Genomic DNA, 17,997 nt, shown 5'->3' on the forward strand with positions numbered 1-17,997 from the left:
AAAGACCTTATTTCCAGATATGGTTATATTTGTATGTGCCAGCAGCTAAGACTGCAGCATGTGTTTTGTGGAACACAGTTCAACACACAATACTAAACCACATTTTGGTCTTTGAATGTGTTCCTGTTACTGAGGTTCATAGAGATCCTTCTTTTTCTCATTTCTCTAATTTTGATTAATTTGATATTTAAGTGTCTTTCTTTTATTTTACAGCGAAAATGGGCTGGACTTTCTATTGGGCAAGAAATAGAAGGTAGGTATAGTTTTTAGCTACCTAATGTAGATTTTCTTTATGAGTTTCTCATGATTGTGGATATCTCTAAAATTTTCTATTACTGGTTGTCAGGCCATTACACATTGATCCTATTTAAGCTACTGGTTAGATATATGAGAATGGAAAAGTAAATAGTTATGGTACTTCCCTCTCGACTTGCTATTCTTTTTTTTTTTTTTTTTTTTTTTTTTATTTGACAGAGAGATCACAAGCAGGCAGAGAGGCAGGCAGAGAGAGAGGAGGAAGCAGGCTCCCCGAGAGAGCAGAGAGCCCGATGCGGGGCTCGATCCCAGGACTCCGAGATCATGACCTGAGCCGAAGGCAGCGGCTTAACCCACTGGGCCACCCAGGCGCCCCTCGACTTGCTATTCTGCCTGAGAATTGCCATCTAATGGGGAGAAAGAATAACCCTTTATTCATGGCTCACAGAATGTGTACAGGGTAAATAAGTTTACAAGTATTAGCATTGGGAACTCTGTGTGAAAGTGTTAAGGTAGAACAGGAGTGGCTAAATTGATTGGAGACTGGAAAATCAGCCAGAGAAATCTTCTTAGGCACCGGAGTTTTGAGCATAACTATGAAGTAGGGGGAAAGCATTACTTAGGAGAGATAAGGAAGAAAGGCTCTTAAGATGAGAAATAAGATCAATCAAAGGCATTCATATGGGAGCAAGCAAATCACAGGCAGTGCTTAGGAAGTATGTTTGCCTGATTGAAAGGTTTTACCTGAATGAGTTCTATTAAGTGATGGAGGCATGCAGTTAGTGGAGGGCCTAAAAGTACAACTGGAAACTTTGGATTTTATTCAAAGACAGTTGAGAGCTCTTGAGGATTTCTGAATGAGCCTGTCAAAATCCTAACTTTGAAAAAGATTCTGATGTCACTGTGGAAGATAGTGAGGGAAAGGGGAGAATTCAGGAGTCAAGGAAAATAGCTTGGAGATAATTTGGCTTGCCTAGAATTAAGTTGAATAGGACTTTGTGAAATTATGGCTATGGGATATATTTTTTTAAAGTCTAAGTTACATTGGGGGTGGCTTGGTGGCCCAGTTGGTTAAGCGTCCAGCTCTTGGTTTCAGTTCAGGTCGTGATCTCTGGGTCATGGGATTGAGCCCCCCTTGGCTCTGCTGTCAGCATGGTGTTTGCTTGAGATTCTCCCTCTCCCTCTGCCCCTCCCACTCAGGCTCTCTCTCTCTCTCAAATAAATAGATCTCTTTTTTAAGATTTTATTTATTTATTTGACAGAGAGAGATCACAAGTAGGCAGAGAGATAGAGAGAGAGGGGAAGCAGGCTCCCTGCCGAGCAGAGAGCCAGATGCGGGCCTCGATCCCAGGACCCTGAGACCATGACCTGAGCCAAAGGCAGAGGCTTGACCCACTGAGCTACCCAGGCACCCCTCAAATAAATAAACCTTTTAAAAAAGTCTAAGTTATGTTGAAGAGGAGTAATTGGTATTACTTGGTGATTCCATTTTACTATATACGGAGGTATGTTTTCTTCTGTGTTTGTTTGGAAAGATAAATCAGATTTAAGTTAAGAAAAGGGTAGCAGTATTTAAGCAAATGGTATACTTTTTAAAAATTTTTATTTTAAAGATTTATTTATTTATTTTAGAGAGAAAGCACATGTGTGCATGCAAGCAGGGAAGGGGCAGAGAGAGAGGGAGAGAGAAAATCCTCAAGCATTCTCCCCACTGAGTGGGGAGCCTGATGCGGGCTCTATATCATGATCCTGAGATCATGACCTGAGCCAAAACCAAGTGTCCAGCACTTAACCAGCTGAGCCACTGGGCACCCCAAATGGTGCGCTTTTTTTAAATGAAGTGTGTATCAAGTCATCATAGTTCATAGGGGAAGGGCATGGAAAGCAGCTTATGACATCAGGTATAAAAAAAGACTAAGCTGCTTGTGGATTCTAAGCCAAGAAGCTAATAAGCAAAAACTGGCATTGTCTGTTAGGCACTGTGGCAAATTGAGAAAATGGGTTATGAATCTTCTTGTCAGATAGTTTCGTGTCAACTTCATGGGTACAAGCAGGAGAAGGAAAGAAGCAGCAAGTATAATTAACTCAGGTTTTTTTCTGCTTGTTTTTCTTTTTTTAAAAATATTTTAAGGGTTTATTAGAGAGTGTGTGCATGAATGGGGGGAGGGGCAGAGGGAGAGAATCTTCAAGCAGACTCCCCTATGAGCTCAGAGCTGGACCTGGGGCTCAGTGCCATGACCCTGAGATCATGACCTGAGCTGAAATCAAGAGGCTGACGCTCAACCACCCACCCAGACGCCCCTTTCTGCTTGCGTTTAAAGCTTAAAAAATTTCACATTTATGAAAAGTTTGCCAGAATAAGGGAATCCCTATATACTACTTTTACCCAGATTCACCAATTATCATATTTTTTTTTTTAAAGATTTTATTTATTTATTTGACAGAGAGAGATCACAAGTAGACGGAGAGGAAGGCAGAGAGAGAGAGAGAGAGAGGGAAGCAGGCTTCTTGCTGAGCAGAGAGCCCGATGTGGGACTCGATCCCAGGACCCTGAGATCATGACCCGAGCCGAAGGCAGCGGCTTAACCCACTGAGCCACCCAGGCGCCCCACCAATTATCATATTTTTAAAAATTCATTTTCTCTCTCTACACACATCCTTTCATACACACACATTTTTAAAAAAAAAGATTTTATTTATTTATTTGATGGACAGAGATCACAAGTAGACAGAGAGGCAGGCAGAGAGAGAGGAGGAAGCAAGTTCCCTGTGGAGCAGAAAGCCCGAGGTGGGGGCTCGATCCCAGGACCCTGGGATCATGACCTGAGCCGAAGGCAGAGGCTTTAACCCACTGAGCCACCCAGGTGCCCCTCATACACACATTTTGAACCATTTGAGATTACATTGCAGAAATCATTCCTCTTTACAGCTAATACTTTAGTGTGTATTTCCTGAGAACAAAGATGCAGTCTTACAGTAATTGAATTCAGGAAATGAAACATTAATATAATGAAACATTGAAGCTTTCTTCTGTAGTCCATAATTCAGTTTTACAGACTTTCCCCCCCTTCAGTGTAGGATCCAGTTCAGGACCATGTATTGTCCTTAGCTGTCATTTCTCAGATCCTCAGCTTCTTTGTTTCCCTTTCATGATGATGATATTTTTGAAGAAAACACTTATAAGATGGGGAATTGTTTGGTCAAAGGGTACAAAGTTTCAGTTATAAGTTCTGGAGAGCAATGTACAGCATAGTGACTATTTAACAATATTACATTATATACCTAAACTTTGAGAAGAGGGTAGATCTCAGGCATTTTTTTTTTATTTTTATTTTTTTTTAAAGATTTTATTTATTTATTTGACAGAGAGAGAGATCACAAGCAGGCAGAGACAGGCAGAGAGAGAGGGGGAAGCAGGCTCCCTGCTGAGCAGAGAGCCCGATGCGGGGCTTGATCCCAGGACCCCGAGATCATGACCTGAGCCAAAGGCAGAGGCTTTACCCACTGAGCCACCCAGGCACCCCTAGATCTCAGGCATTTTCATCTCACATGTGCATACACACACACCTACATGCAGAGAAAGAATGTGCGCTGAGAAGGAGGTATATTCTCTGTCATCAGGGTGTATTGTTTGCTGTATAATCGGAAGCTCTGCTTTACTGATTGTACCGTTCAGATCTTCTATATTCTTATTATTGGTGGTCACTTACCCCATTTTGCACTGAGAATGGTGTGTTAAAATCTTATTGTTTTTCTATTTTTCCTTGCATCTCCTGTAGTTTCTATTTTACATAGTAGTTTCTGTGTTATTTAGTATGTAGATATTCATAACTTTTTTTTTTTTAAAGATTTTTATTTATTTATTTGACAGAGAGACACCGTGAGAGAGGGAACACAAAAGCAGGGGGAGTGGGAGAGAGAAAAGTAAGCTTCCCGCTGAGCAGGGAGCCCGATGGGAGGTTTGACCCCAAGACCCTGGGATCATGACCTGAGCCAAAGGCAGCTGCTTAAAAACTGAGCCACCCAGGCACCCCCATAACTGTTATATATATATTTTTTAAGATTTTATTTATTTGTTTGACAAAAAGGGAGGTCACAAGTAGGCAGAGAGGCAGGCAGAGAAAGAGGGGAAAGCAGGCTCCCCGCTGAGCAGAGAGCCTGACGTGGGGCTTGATCCCAGGACCCTGAGATCATGACCTGAGCTGAAGGCAGAGGCTTAACCCACTGAGCCACCCAGGTGCCCCCTGTTATATTTTTAATGTGGATTGTGGCTACTAGAATCATGAAGTGTCCATCTTTGTATTATTTAATGTGTTGTAAATTATACTTTGATGTCAGGATCACAAACTTTGCTTTCTTACTGTTTTTAATTTGCTCAGTATATCTTTGCCCATCTCTTTACATTTAGGCTTTCTTAATCTCTGTGTTTTAATGTGACTATGGTATACAGTGTAGAGATGGGATTTGCTTTATGAGCTAATCTGAAATGTAGTAGGTTTATTAAGCCCATTCGCAGATATCAGCTCTTTTATTTTGCATTTAGTTGTGTTTCTCTATTTGGTATGTCATCTTGGCTATTTTAAAATTATTATTTTGGTATTTAGGAGTGTTTATTTTATTTTATTTTTAAAGATTTTATTTATTTATTTGACAGACAAAGATCACAAGTAGGCTGAGAGGCAGGCAGAGAGAGGGAGGAGGAAGCTGGCTCCCTGCTGAGCAGGGAAGCCCCATGCGGGGCTCGATCCCAGGACCCTGAGATCATGACCCGAGCAGAAGGCAGAGGCTTTAACCCACTGAGCCACTCAGGTGCCCTAGGAGTGTTTATATTTTTGTTTTAGTGATTACTTTTGCATTTATACGTCTCATAGTCCCTTAGTTCCCTCTTTTTTTTTTTTTCTTGACCTTTTCAAAAACTGTTCTGTCAATTCCAAGTGACATCCTTTGACTCATCTGTTGCTTATATGACAGTTCATGATTATTTTCTACCTCTCCCTTTCTCCTCTATGTTTTTCTTTGTTCTTTTTTTAAAAGATTTGAAAATTTATTTATTTATTTATTTATTTGACAGAGATCACAAGCAGGCAGAGAGGCAGGCAGAGAGAGAAGGAGGGGAAGCAGGCTCTCTGCTAAGCAGAGAGCCCGATGTGGGGCGCGATTGCAGGACCTTGGGATCATGACCTGAGCCAAAGGCGGAAGCTTTAACCTACTGAGCCACCCAGGCACCCCTAAGGATTTTTTTAAAAAAGATTTTATTTATTTATTAAGGAGAGAGAGAGCAAGCGCACCAGGGGGAGGGGCAGAGAGAGAGAATCTCAAGCAGACTTTGCCCTAAGTTTAGAGCCTGACCCGCTTTCAATCTCATGACCCTGAGATCATGACCTGAGCCAAAATCAAGAATCAGATTTTTTTTTTTTTAAGATTTTACTTATTTATCTGATGCACAGAGAGAGATGGTGAGAGAGGAAAATCAAGCAGGGGGAGTTGGAGAGAGAGAAGCAGTCTTCCCACTGAGCAGGGAGCCTAATGCAGGGATCCATCCCAGGACCCTGGGATCATGACCTGAGCTGAAGGCAGTTGCTTAACGACTGAGCCATCCAGGTGCTTCAAGAGTTGGATTCTTAACCAACTGAGCCAACCAGGCACCCGCCTTTGTTCTTTAAAAAAATATTTTTAATCTTATTTTTGTTATCTGGTTGTTTTCCTCTTCTTTCACTGCCTTTTACTAAATATTAATTTGAATTTACTCTCCCCATGGGTACTTTGTAATTTATTATTCACTCTGAAATAGTTTTATCTTTTTCTTCAGTTTCCTTCTGGCGTTTCATAAACTCTAATTGCATTCTTTTGTCTACTTGTGTTTTTACATTTTAATCTTCTGATTGTAGATGTTTTGTTATATGTCTACATAGTTGTTTGAGGGTATTTAGTTCAGTTTAAAGTGTTTTATATATATATATATATGTGTGTGTATATATATATATGTAAAGTCAGTATATATATATTTTCTAGTTCATGGTTAATTTTTTGGGGGGAAACTTTATTAGCTGAAATGCTGCAGTATTTTGTTATATGTTATGTTTTCTTTTTATAATAAATTTGTGGAGTTGTTTTTTTTAATTTTTGTGGGAACTTTTTTTTAGTTAGAGGGAATTAAATATTGGGGTTATCTTTAGGTGGCTTTTTGTTTCCTTTGTGGAAATAAAATGAGGGCTAAAATTTTTTGATTGAGGGTGGAAATAAAGGAAATTTCTTTAGATATGGGTAGTGGGTGGAGAGACTTGCATAATTAGTGCTTTCCAGACTTTCCTGGGAGAAACACCTGGAGAGTTTGCTTAAAAAAAAAAGAAAGAAAAGAAAGATTCCCAGGCCCTCTCCTTGAGAAGTCTGACTCATGAATCTGTGTTTTTAACACTCACTGTTAAGTGATTCCTTAGCCATATTTTGAGAAACAATGACATAACTGATTCTGTTAACACTAATTCCCTCACCTGAAGCCTGGTGAGAAGCTGAGACAGCAAAGGAGTTCAGCACTAGAGTGAAGTAGGTCAGTGCATGAAACCAGGGTTTTTTGTTTATAGACATTGGCAGAAATAAAAATGTATGCTTATTAAATCTAGTGAGAAAAAAATCTAGTGAGAAAAAATCTAGTGTATGTAGCATAGGTTTCTTACTTCAAACTTATTTTTCTAAATATAGTTAAGAGAGTGCCTAAATTTAACCTTTAATGTAGATAAATTCTGTTATGAAAAGATATGAAAATTCAAGATTATAAATCCTGATGAGCTGAGAAATGTGTTTTGTGACTTAAATTGTGTTTAAAACATTCTTCTGCTACCAGAAATGGTTGTCTTGATTGTAAAGTCAGTTCTTCAAAAGGCAAATCAAACAGGGGCTCCTGCTGGCTCAGTTATTAGAGCATGTGACTCTTAATCATGGGGTTGTGGGTTTGAGCCCCATGTTGGGTGTAGAGATTACTTTAAAAAAATAAAATTTTTTTAAGTGAATCAGACAGAAAAGGAGTAAAATTATAAAACTAAGTGATTAGGTGGGACTAAGGTAGAGGTAGCTTGAGGCAAGGAAGAGTCTGGAGGCCTGAGTGATGTGGATGCTATGGCCATAAAGGAAGAAAGCTGTTTTAGTGTAAGTAGCAATGTGGGCACTGATAGGATAGGACATGTGGTATGAAGGGGAGTGCTAATTCAGATTCTGAAACAGGAGTTTTGTCTGTAAGGTGAGAATTTTTTTAGTCAAGTCAGTAATTTTAGTGTGAAGGACTCTTCTAGAAGAATCATTTTCATATTTAAGTATTACAGACTGGGGGCGCCTGGGTCGCTCAGTGGGTTAAGCCTCTGCCTTCGGCTCAGGTCATGATCGCAGGATCCTAGGATCGAGCTCTGCATTGGGCTCTTTGCTCAGCAGGGCGCCTGGTTCCCCTTGCCTCTCTGCCTGCTTGTGATGTCTGTCAAAAAAAAAAAAAAAGTATTACAGACTGATGTCCAATTAACACGTTTTTGACCATTATAGTATATGCCTTTCATTGTAATGTCTGTTTATTCAAAGGACTGCCTATATCATTCTTTGCTTATAAAAACAATTTTTATTAGTCTTTGGCATTAGATTTCTATTAATCATAAAATAAGAAAACATTCTCAACCTTATAGCCCTTCTTTGCTCCTGTATGAAACCTTCAGGGCATTTGTCGCTTTGGGGCTGACAGTGGTGCTGACCATGGTGCTGCTTGTGTTACTGTCCGTGGTACTGTCCATGGTACTGCCCACAGAATTTGAAATTGTAACAGCTTGGTCTTTTCTATTTAGGAACACTGACCTTAAATTAAAGCACATTTGAAAACTGTAGTCGGGGGGTGGGCCTGGGTGGCTCAGTGGGTTAAGCCTCTGGCTTTGGCTCAGGTCATGATATCAGGGTCCTGGGATCAAGCCCCGCATCTGGCTCTCTGCTCAGTAGGGAGCCCTCTTCCCCCTCTCTACCTGCTGCTCTGCCTACTTGTGATCTCTGTCTCTGTGTCAAATAAATAAATAAAATCTTAAAAAAAAAGAAAACTGTAGTCAGTAATAATGATATTTTAATACACTTATTCAAGTTTCTTGATACACAGATGACACACACGTATATACAAACATAGGTGTATGTGTATATGTAAATACACACATATATAAATACACATCATGACATTATAGAATTGTTTTTCAGTCTTTAATGCACAGAATGGTATCATGCTATATGAATCTGCAGTATGGTTTTTTACTCAATATTTTAATAGTCTGTCCATCTTTTATACATTTAAATTATACATATTTTAACATTTAAATTATACATATACATACAATATAATTTATAATTATACAATTAAATATATATGAAGTTTTAATTTTAATTGCTGTACAATATTCCACATTCTGAATATGCCACATTTTATTCATCATTCCCCTAGTGATCAGTGTTTTTTCAGTGTTTAACTGTTACAAATAATGTTGCAAGGAACCTCTCTATAGACCTCTTTTTAGATAAATGTTCAGGAATCTTTTTGGTACATACATCTGGAAATGGAATTGCTGCACCAAGTTGCTCATTTTTACATAAATATTTCATTCTGTACTCATCTTCACTATATGAGGAAACAGACTCTCTTGCTTATGAAAATTACTTAACGTGTAACCTTTACTTTCTAGAAAATGTTAAGAAAGTAAAAAGCACCCAGAAGTGGAGGCAGGAAAGTCTATTGAAACTTTCAGCTGAGATTTGAACTTATTCTTTGATATTCAGTGAATTTCCTATTCTGTACCCTGGCTTTCTTAGTTAATTTGCTTTTGAAAATGTTTATCTTTATGTGTATCCCCCTTTATAATGACAAACCAAAATATTAAAATATGATTATATAAGAAATTTCATTCAGAGAATTTGTAGAAAATTTCTACATATAACTCAACTGACTAGATTATAAGCAATAAGTTTAGAACAGAATTTAGGGTATGGAAGAAACATAAAGATTTATATAGTTCCATCTTCTTGTTTTACAGACGTGACAAATCAAGACACAGAAGCTAGATGATTTACTTAGAATCTTTTTTTTTGAGATTTTATTTATTTATTTGAAAGAGACAAAGATAGTGGCAGAGAGCATGAATGAACACAAACCAGGAGGAGAGGGAGAAGCTAGGGGCATCCCCCACCACCACCACTGTGCACTGAGCCAGGAGCCTAGCACAGTGTTCGATCCCAGGACCCTGGGATCATGACCTGAGCTGAAGGCAGATTTTTTTTTTTTTTAATTTTTATTCATTTGACAGAGAGAGAGAGAGATCACAAGTAGGCAGAGAGGCAGGCAGAGAGAGAGGGAAGCAGGCTCACCGCTGAGCAGAGAGCCTGATGTGGGGCTCAATCCCAGGACCCCGAGATCATGACCCGAGCCGAAGGCAGAGGCTTAACCCACTGAGCCACCCAGGTGCCCCTGAAGGCAGATGTTTAACTGACTGAGCTACCTAGGTGCCCCCTAACAGAATCTTTTGAAACAAAGACTCCAAAGTTCCTTTGTCTTGTCTACTTTACTAATAGCATGGAGATTAGGTTTTTTGCTGTATGTGCTGTTCATACAAAGGTGAGTTAAAAACATGGTTCTTGCCTTCTTTTGCATGTTGTGCGTGGAGTACTTACTGTAGTTTGTTGGCTATAGTAGGTGCTCAGTAAATATTCTTGTAGTATTAGAAAAGAAATATCTAAAAAAATATAAGTTGCTCTGGAGCAAATCGGCCTAGTAAATATTGTTTCTCAAGCCTTTCTTTTGGAGGAAAAAAGAGAGTCTGTTTTCCTACACACTAACTTGCTGGGGCAAAAGAGTCCACACACTTCTCACAGTAGCTCTTGATTGTGTCAAACAAAAATCTTGTTTGAAAGCAACATGCTATGTCAACTCCGCTGGCACTTCCCATGCTGTCATTTTGTCCTCTGTTAAATGAGAAGGAGGAAGATGCAGAGACCATGTGGGAAGGGCTGTGATTTCCTGTGAGAGTCAGGTGAGGGGAAAAGGTAGAGGGAGAGTGCTGTTCAATATGTCCTAATTCAGAGGGGAGCAAGACGTCCAGTGGTTCTATTATTTTCTTCAATCTCTGCCTGTGTCTCCCTCTAGTGACGGCCATGGAAAACCCCCTTTTGGTCGAATTCTGTTAGGCTTCATTTATGTGAGACTTGTAATTACTCACAGAACAGCAAGTATTTGGTGTCCTTGAGATTCTAAAAATGCTTCTTCTTTTCCCCCCTAGTATCCTTATATACATTTGACAAGGCGAAACAATGCATTGGCACAATGACCATCGAGATTGATTTCCTGCAGAAAAAGAGCATTGACTCCAACCCTTATGATACTGACAAGATGGCAGCAGAATTCATTCAGCAGTTCAACAACCAGGCGTTCTCAGTGGGACAGCAGGTGGTTTTGAATTTTCTTTCATTCCTCCCACTTAACAGGCATTCCAACCCCTGTAGTTGTCCAAAAATAATAATTCTACTTTTTAGAAATTGCGAGGAGCTTCACATATGGACAGATATATCCAGTTGAGTGACAAAAAGGGATGGAGATTTGTTTACTGAACCTCTGAGTCCAGTCAGAAAAATTCTATAGTAGCTTTTTGGTTTACAGTGTCATATTTAATTATAGCAACTCTTTCTCTGTGGATTTGGAAACACTGCAAACTTATATGTCTCAGATTTCTTACTTTTCTTTTTGTGGGACATTTGTTTTGTCTCAGATGGCTTTCTCTTTTACTGATATATTTCTTTAGAAAAGTCATTCTTAATTCTTTGATTGTGAACTAACTTGAGAATCTTAAGACAATTAGTGTATATATTTTCAGGTTTTTCATGGAACATCTGAAGCCCAGATTTTTTATCCTTAAAAGTGATATGCTGATCTTGCCTTTTTTTTGGACTTCAGTTAATATATTGTTAACATCCTAGGAAGAAATTCTGTTCTTTTATAATTTTACTTGAAAATCTGTGTGAATTCATAAATTGCTTCTTTTTTGAATGTGTAAACAATCACTGCTCTTTTGACCTCATCATTACTTTTTCTCCAGCTTTGTGACTTTTTTTTTTTTAAATTTTTTTAAGATTTTATTTATTTATTTGACAGAGAGAGAGAGAGATCACAAGTAGGCAGAGAGGCAGGCAGAGAGAGAGTGGGAAGCAGGCTCCTCGCTGAGCAGAGAGCCTGATGCGGGGCTGGATCCCAGGACCCTGAGATCATGACCTGAGCCGAAGGCAGAGGCTTAACCCACTGAGCCACCCAGGCGCCCCCTTTGTGACTTTTCTTAATTGTTTCTAACTCCTTCCTCCTTTCATTCGTAGTTCCATAGTAGTAGTTCTCAAAGTGTGGTCCAGAGACCTCTGGGGGATCCCTGAAACTCTTTCAGGGGGTTTGCAAAGTCAAAATTATTTTCATAATAATGTCAAGATGTTATGTCTCTTTTTCCTCTTATTTCTTCATGAATGTACGATGGAGATTTGCAAACTATGTGATGTGTGCTAGCTCATGGGCACACTGACTGATAAAGCAGATGCGAGGGTCCAGCTGTCTTCCTTTAACCAAGACATTAAAGAGATTTGTAAAAATGTGACAGTGCCACTGTTTCCACTTAGGTTTTTTATTTTGGAAATTGGTGTTCTTTTTTAATAAATTAAAAATATGTCATTTATGTTCACACATAGTAAATTTATTTTCATTTTTATATTAACAAATACATTTTAAGTTTCTTGTTCTAATTTTTACTATAGTGAATACTAGTGGATATAATCCATTTAAACAAAGGTTCTTTGGGGATTCTCAAAAGTTTTTAGGAATTTAAAGAGACCCTAAAACCAAAAAGCTTGTGAATCGCTGCTTATGGCATTCTGAACTCTAGTGACTTACCTGGACTGTCCTTGCAGGCTGTCATCTGGGGGAGTATGCAGAACAGGCAGTGAGAGAAATGGTAGGAAGAACTAGCTTTTGGATGAAAGGAGTGTCACTTCTCTGGATTCTCTCATCTAAGTGTAATGGCATAAATCTGGAAGAACAAGACCAGGCATCTGGATAATCCCTATATTAGGATAATCAAACTTTCACAAGTGAAACGGAGTCACTGATAGAAAAGGGTTATAGTGCATTTATTATTATTATTATTATTTTTTAAAGATTTTATTTATTTATTTGACAGACAGAGATCACAAGTAGGCAGAGAGAGGAAGGGAAGCAGGCTCCCTGCTGAGCAGAAGCCCAATGTGGGGCTCGATCCCAGGACCCCGAGATCATGACCTGAGCCGAAGGCAGCGGCTTTAACCCACTGAGCCACCCAGGCGCCCCTGCATTTATTATTATTTTTAAGAGTATTAGAATTGGGATGAACCTCAGAATTTATCTTTTTTTTTCCCCCCCTCAGAGGTTATCTTGTCTAACCTCCTCATTTTGCAAATGAGTAATTTTTAAATTCAGAGAAGGTAAATGATGTGCTCATGGCTACACAGCCAGGGCCATAGCTGAGACAAGAACCCATTAGTTAACCGAACAGTTAATTAATTGAACAAATACTTACTGGATAACCTAGTATGTTTCAGCTGCTATTTTAGTCCCAGCAGCTCAGAACAAAATACACTCATTCCCTATCCTTACAGAGCTTACTTTCTAGTTGGGGAAGACAAAAAAAAAAAAAAAAAAAAGCAAGTACTGCCATGCACTGTTAAGTATTTTCATGTAAGTAAAATGAGACAATGTGCTGGAGAACCAGCATGGTTGCTGCTTGAGATTAGATGGTCCAGGGAGGTTCCCCCAAGGTGACAGTCCGCTGATCATTTGGTGACCACCTGTCCATTGCTTTTTGACCTGTGCTGTACTCCTTCTGGACCCCTACACTTTTTGATGAATAATGATGCTGAAATTGCTTACCTAAACGTCATCGTTTTTTTACCTTTTCCTTTAACATTACTACTTTAATAGAAGATGCTTTGGTATTTGTAATCATTTAAAACCCAGTAACATGCAGATGTCTATAAACCCATGAGAGAAAAATCCTCCGTAATGCAGAGAAGAAATAAATATCTCACCCCAAATCACTGTTCTTGTATCGATTCCCATTGGTAGTGGTGAGTAGTGGCAGGATTTGCAGTCAGCTTTGCGTGCTGTCATTATTGTTACATCCCAGCAGAGAGGGTCCAGGTTGTAGGAGGCACTCAGTAAATACTCGGTGAATGAATGAGCATTCAGAAGCTGTCTGTGAACTTGTATGGCAAGGGTTTGTATTGGTGGTAGAAAGGCATGAATCTTCGAGTTATGGACCCAGGACCCAGGCTTGAATCCTGGCACTGTCATTGACTAGGACTCTGGCTTCCATTGCTTAGGCCCTCTCTGGATCTCAGTTTCCCTACTAGTAAGACTGAGGAAAGGAAGACTACCTGTTTCCAAGAGAGTTCGTGACTGTTAGGTATAGGATATCCTGTAGTGTTTGTTTGGCACGTGAAGATAGTCAGTGTTAGTTCCCTTTTCCTCTCATTGCCTGTGGAGCAGATTTGAGAGGAATATACAGAAGAAAGCTGCCTTCCCTGCATTTGGAAAACACTGGTGATGATGTGAGAATCCCGCCATTATATCATGAAGTGATTTTTCTCCCCTTATCTCTTTTCTACATAGCTTGTGTTTAGCTTCAATGAAAAGCTTTTTGGTTTGCTGGTAAAGGACATCGAAGCCATGGATCCTAGCATCTTGAAGGGAGAGCCTGCGACAGGTAAAAGACAGAAGGTATGTTTTATTTCTAATAATCACTGTGATGTGAATTGTGAAGATTAGTATAACATTTCTAGCCATTCTCTTGCTCAGTGTTTTCTTTCATAGTATGTACTCTTTTTTTTTAGGTAGTAGGGAGAAAACATTGCTTTTATAGCTAACACCAAAATATAGCGTGAATTACACTTCACTGCAGACTTAATAGTAATTTGAAGTTTGTATGTGTACTTGTAATCTGGTTGAATGCAGATAATTATTATACATAAATAATAACTGTAAGTCAGGCATTATCAAAAGATACATGCATTGAAATTAAGTAGAAATAGTAGAAGGTGGTTAAGACAAAAATAAACGGAATTTAGATGATAGTTTAGAAGACTTGCTTTGCTCAAAGAGATCTTACTTCCCCTTCATTTTTGGCCTTGCTTTGAGAAGTCCAGAAGTTCACTCTTAGGCTAACTACTAATTATTGTCTTTCTATATAGATTGAAGTAGGACTGGTTGTTGGAAACAGTCAAGTTGCATTTGAAAAAGCAGAAAATTCATCACTTAATCTTATTGGTAAGATTTTGCAATTTTTAGAAAAGTCTGAATAAAGTGGGACTATCTCTGTTATCATATGTGACTCAGCTACTGTGATTTTCAAGTCTGGGAGGAGAATAAGGGCACCTCTGTTGAGAAGGGTTATCATGAAATCACTCAGTATTTCATCACTGTCCGATGAGCCAATACAGATAAAAAGTTTGGGGCAGCTGGTGGCTCAGTTAGTTACTCATCTGCCTTCAGCTCAGTTCATGATCCCTGGGCCCTGGGATCGAGCCCTGCACCAGGCTCCCTGCTCCACGGGGAGCCTGCTTCTCTCTCTCTGCCTCTGCTTCCTGCTTCCCCTGCTTGGGCTCGCTCTCTCTCTTTCTCGCAAATAAATAAATAAATCTTTAAAAAAATAAAGTTTAAACCTTCACTAGGTCGTCATTGTCCATTAAGAACGGAATGTGGGCTCTATGTGTAATTTTTAATTTCCTAGTAATCACACTAAAAATCTGGAAGAAAATACAGAATAAAATTAATTTTAAACTTTTTTTTTTGTTAAGATTTTATTTATTTATTTGGCAGAGCACACAAGAAGGAGCAGACGGAGAGGGAGAGAAGCCGACTCCCCTACTGAGCAGGAAGCCCGGTGTGGGCCTCGATCCCAGGACCCAGGGATCATGACCTGAGCTGAAGGCAGACAGTTAGCCAACTGAGCCACCCAGTTGCCCCTAATTTTTAAACTTCTAATTTTGAGATCAGTTCAGGCTTACGGAAGATTTGCAGAAATAGTTCAGAGAGGTCCTCTATGTTTCACCAGCTTCTTTGGTGTTAACATCTCAAATAATCATAGTGCAGTTACCCAAACTAAGTTAACATGGATATGTCGCTACTAACTAAACTACAGATTTTATTTGGGTTTCACTAGTTTTTTCATTATGTCCTTTCTGTTCTAGGATCTGATTCAGAATCTCACATTGCATTTAGTTGTTTAGTTTCCATAGTCTTCTCTGGTCCCTGACAGTTCCTTAGGCTTCCACTGTCTTCATACACCTTGGTGCATAACGTGTCTCTGTGCACGTTGGGAACTGGTTAGCCTGCCCGTCACTTCGTGGTGTGTTAAATATGACATTAGCATCATTTCTATTAGTGATTGAGTTAAATGGTGAATGTGCAGGTAAGGAAAGTCTTTCCACAGATTCATAGCTCAGTCCTACTCTTGTATGTTAGGTAATGCAGACTGGACTCTAAGAAAAGTAACTCAACCAGAATGATGATGCCTGTATGGTAATTCTGATTCGGGGTGATTTTCACTATGTTGATGTCTTCCCAAGTACAAAGTAGAGGATTTTCACTGGTTGCATACCATTATTTCCAAGGTTATTCACTTTCAAATATGTGACCTTTTTTATTGATCCATTAAATTATCATTCGCTCTTTACTGTTTTTTTCTTAATTTGGCAGTAAAATATTTGTTTCATAAATTACTGATATTCACTCAAGAACAACTCGCACACTCTAAAATCTTAAAATTTGATTTTATTTTCATAATGTTTTATAATTCATTTTGTTGCTTAACATATTTCAAGCCTCTTAATACACCTCAACAATATAATTTTTAATGATTATATATGTTGTCTTATGGAGATCAGATTTTTCAGAATCTCCTATTATTGATCCAATACATTTCTGAAATGATTTCTTTGTATTTCACACACCTTTCATACACCATTTGTTAAGGTATCTTATCTTAAGGGAGTTGCATGACTTTCATACAATGTGGGTATTTCTAAGTTGTGCAAAGGGTGTGATTGATGGGCTTTTTTCCATTGATAAATAAAATTGTGTATTGATTTAACATGCCCACAAGAGGGCAGTAGAGTGTAAGAAATATATTTTTCATAGCTTCATAAAGGAAATGAGTCCACAAAACCCTAACCATACAATCACCGACTAGGTAAACTTTTTCTAATGTGACCTTTTCTTCCCTAATTAAAAAAAACTGTATCACTTTATTTTTTGTTTATCGTAGAGTGTATTAAGGCACTTTTATTGTTTTTGAGATGGCTAATGTGGTCCTCTTGCGTTACTTTAGGTGGCACTATGACATTTAAATTAGATCGGTTTTTATCTTTGAAAATTAGGAAGTGTTAATTTTGAAATTATTAAGACCTTAGGATAATTTTAGACTTTTGTGTGCAAGTGGGGGGGGGGAAACAAATGACATCAGACTTACTCAGTGCATCTTTTCAGGCTAAGGGGTTTATAAACGTAATCTAGATAAATACATGTATTTTTAAATATACTTGCTTCAGGAACCTTAAGGGATTGCTAGATTTCAGTTGCATTTCTAGCAGCTAGTGTTGTCTTTATCAGATGTACACATGGTGTTTGCTTTCATCAGCCAAGTTAGTTAACTTGGTTAGGATTAGAGGTTAATAAGACCAGTCTCCATGGATTGATTACAAATGGACTACTGCATGAGTTTAGACATTTTGGAAATGTTTTACTGGCCCTGAGTGCATCCACACAACTAGTTAACATAGCAAAACTCATTTGTCTTATTAGAAAACCAGCTAAAAGCATGTTCATCTTTGCATAGGATAGCTTCTCTTTATGCATTAAGAGTGCCCAGCGATTTCTGTCTTTTTTCACCTAGTAATGAAGTTCTTGTTTCACATTTGATTACCTTTGTTTGACATAGGAAAAGCGAAAACCAAGGAAAATCGCCAATCTATCATCAATCCTGACTGGAACTTTGAAAAAATGGGAATAGGAGGTCTGGACAAGGAATTTTCAGATATTTTTCGACGAGCGTTTGCGTCCCGAGTATTTCCTCCAGAGATTGTGGAGCAGATGGGTGAGTTTAAAAAGGAAAATTTGATAAAATCTTGTATTGTTTAAAAAAAAAAAAAAAAAGAATGCCAGGAAGTGTTTTTTAAAATAACGTTTTGAAATTATTTTTCAGACATGCTAGCATATTTTTGTGTTCTAACTTTTTCTTTTAAAAAAAAAAGTTCAAAAAATTTTTTGAAGTATTAGAATTTTTAAAATTACCTTTTAGTGTTGGGGGGAAGTAGAAATATTTGTGGCTACTTTATCTTATTTATTTATTAATTTAAATAAGTGTATGGACATATTTAGAAATTTCATTTTTTAAATTTATTTATGAATGTTTTTCTATAAGACACATTTAGGAATTTCACCGGACTCTAAAGAGCCACCGTGGGTCTAAGGTCTACGCCGCTGTATCATCATTATCTGTTAGACTGTGGGCATTGTTCTTATGTTAGCTACGGCCTCTTTTTATTTTGCTGTTGTATTACCCGATTAGTACATGTGCATACCTACTAAATGGATTCTTGGCACGTTTTTCAATTAGATAAGTTTGATCCAAGAAGACAAATGCAGGATATACATGGGAGTTTCCATACTGCATATAA

General features: G+C 38.4%; 1 protein-coding gene across 1 annotated transcript in view; it reads left to right on the plus strand.

Moving 5' to 3' along the window:
* NSF (N-ethylmaleimide sensitive factor, vesicle fusing ATPase) overlaps positions 1-17,997 on the plus strand; it is a 151,816-nt gene that overhangs the window by 32,461 nt on the left and 101,358 nt on the right. Inside the window, exons 4-8 of the mRNA XM_047707386.1 lie at positions 214-253; positions 10,536-10,702; positions 13,934-14,041; positions 14,512-14,587; positions 17,259-17,414. Of these exons, the coding sequence (XP_047563342.1) occupies positions 214-253; positions 10,536-10,702; positions 13,934-14,041; positions 14,512-14,587; positions 17,259-17,414 (547 nt within the window). The remainder of the gene's footprint in view (positions 1-213; positions 254-10,535; positions 10,703-13,933; positions 14,042-14,511; positions 14,588-17,258; positions 17,415-17,997) is intronic.

This window comes from Lutra lutra, chromosome 16, assembly GCF_902655055.1.
Source record: "Lutra lutra chromosome 16, mLutLut1.2, whole genome shotgun sequence".
Classification (NCBI taxonomy): Eukaryota; Metazoa; Chordata; class Mammalia; order Carnivora; family Mustelidae; genus Lutra; species Lutra lutra.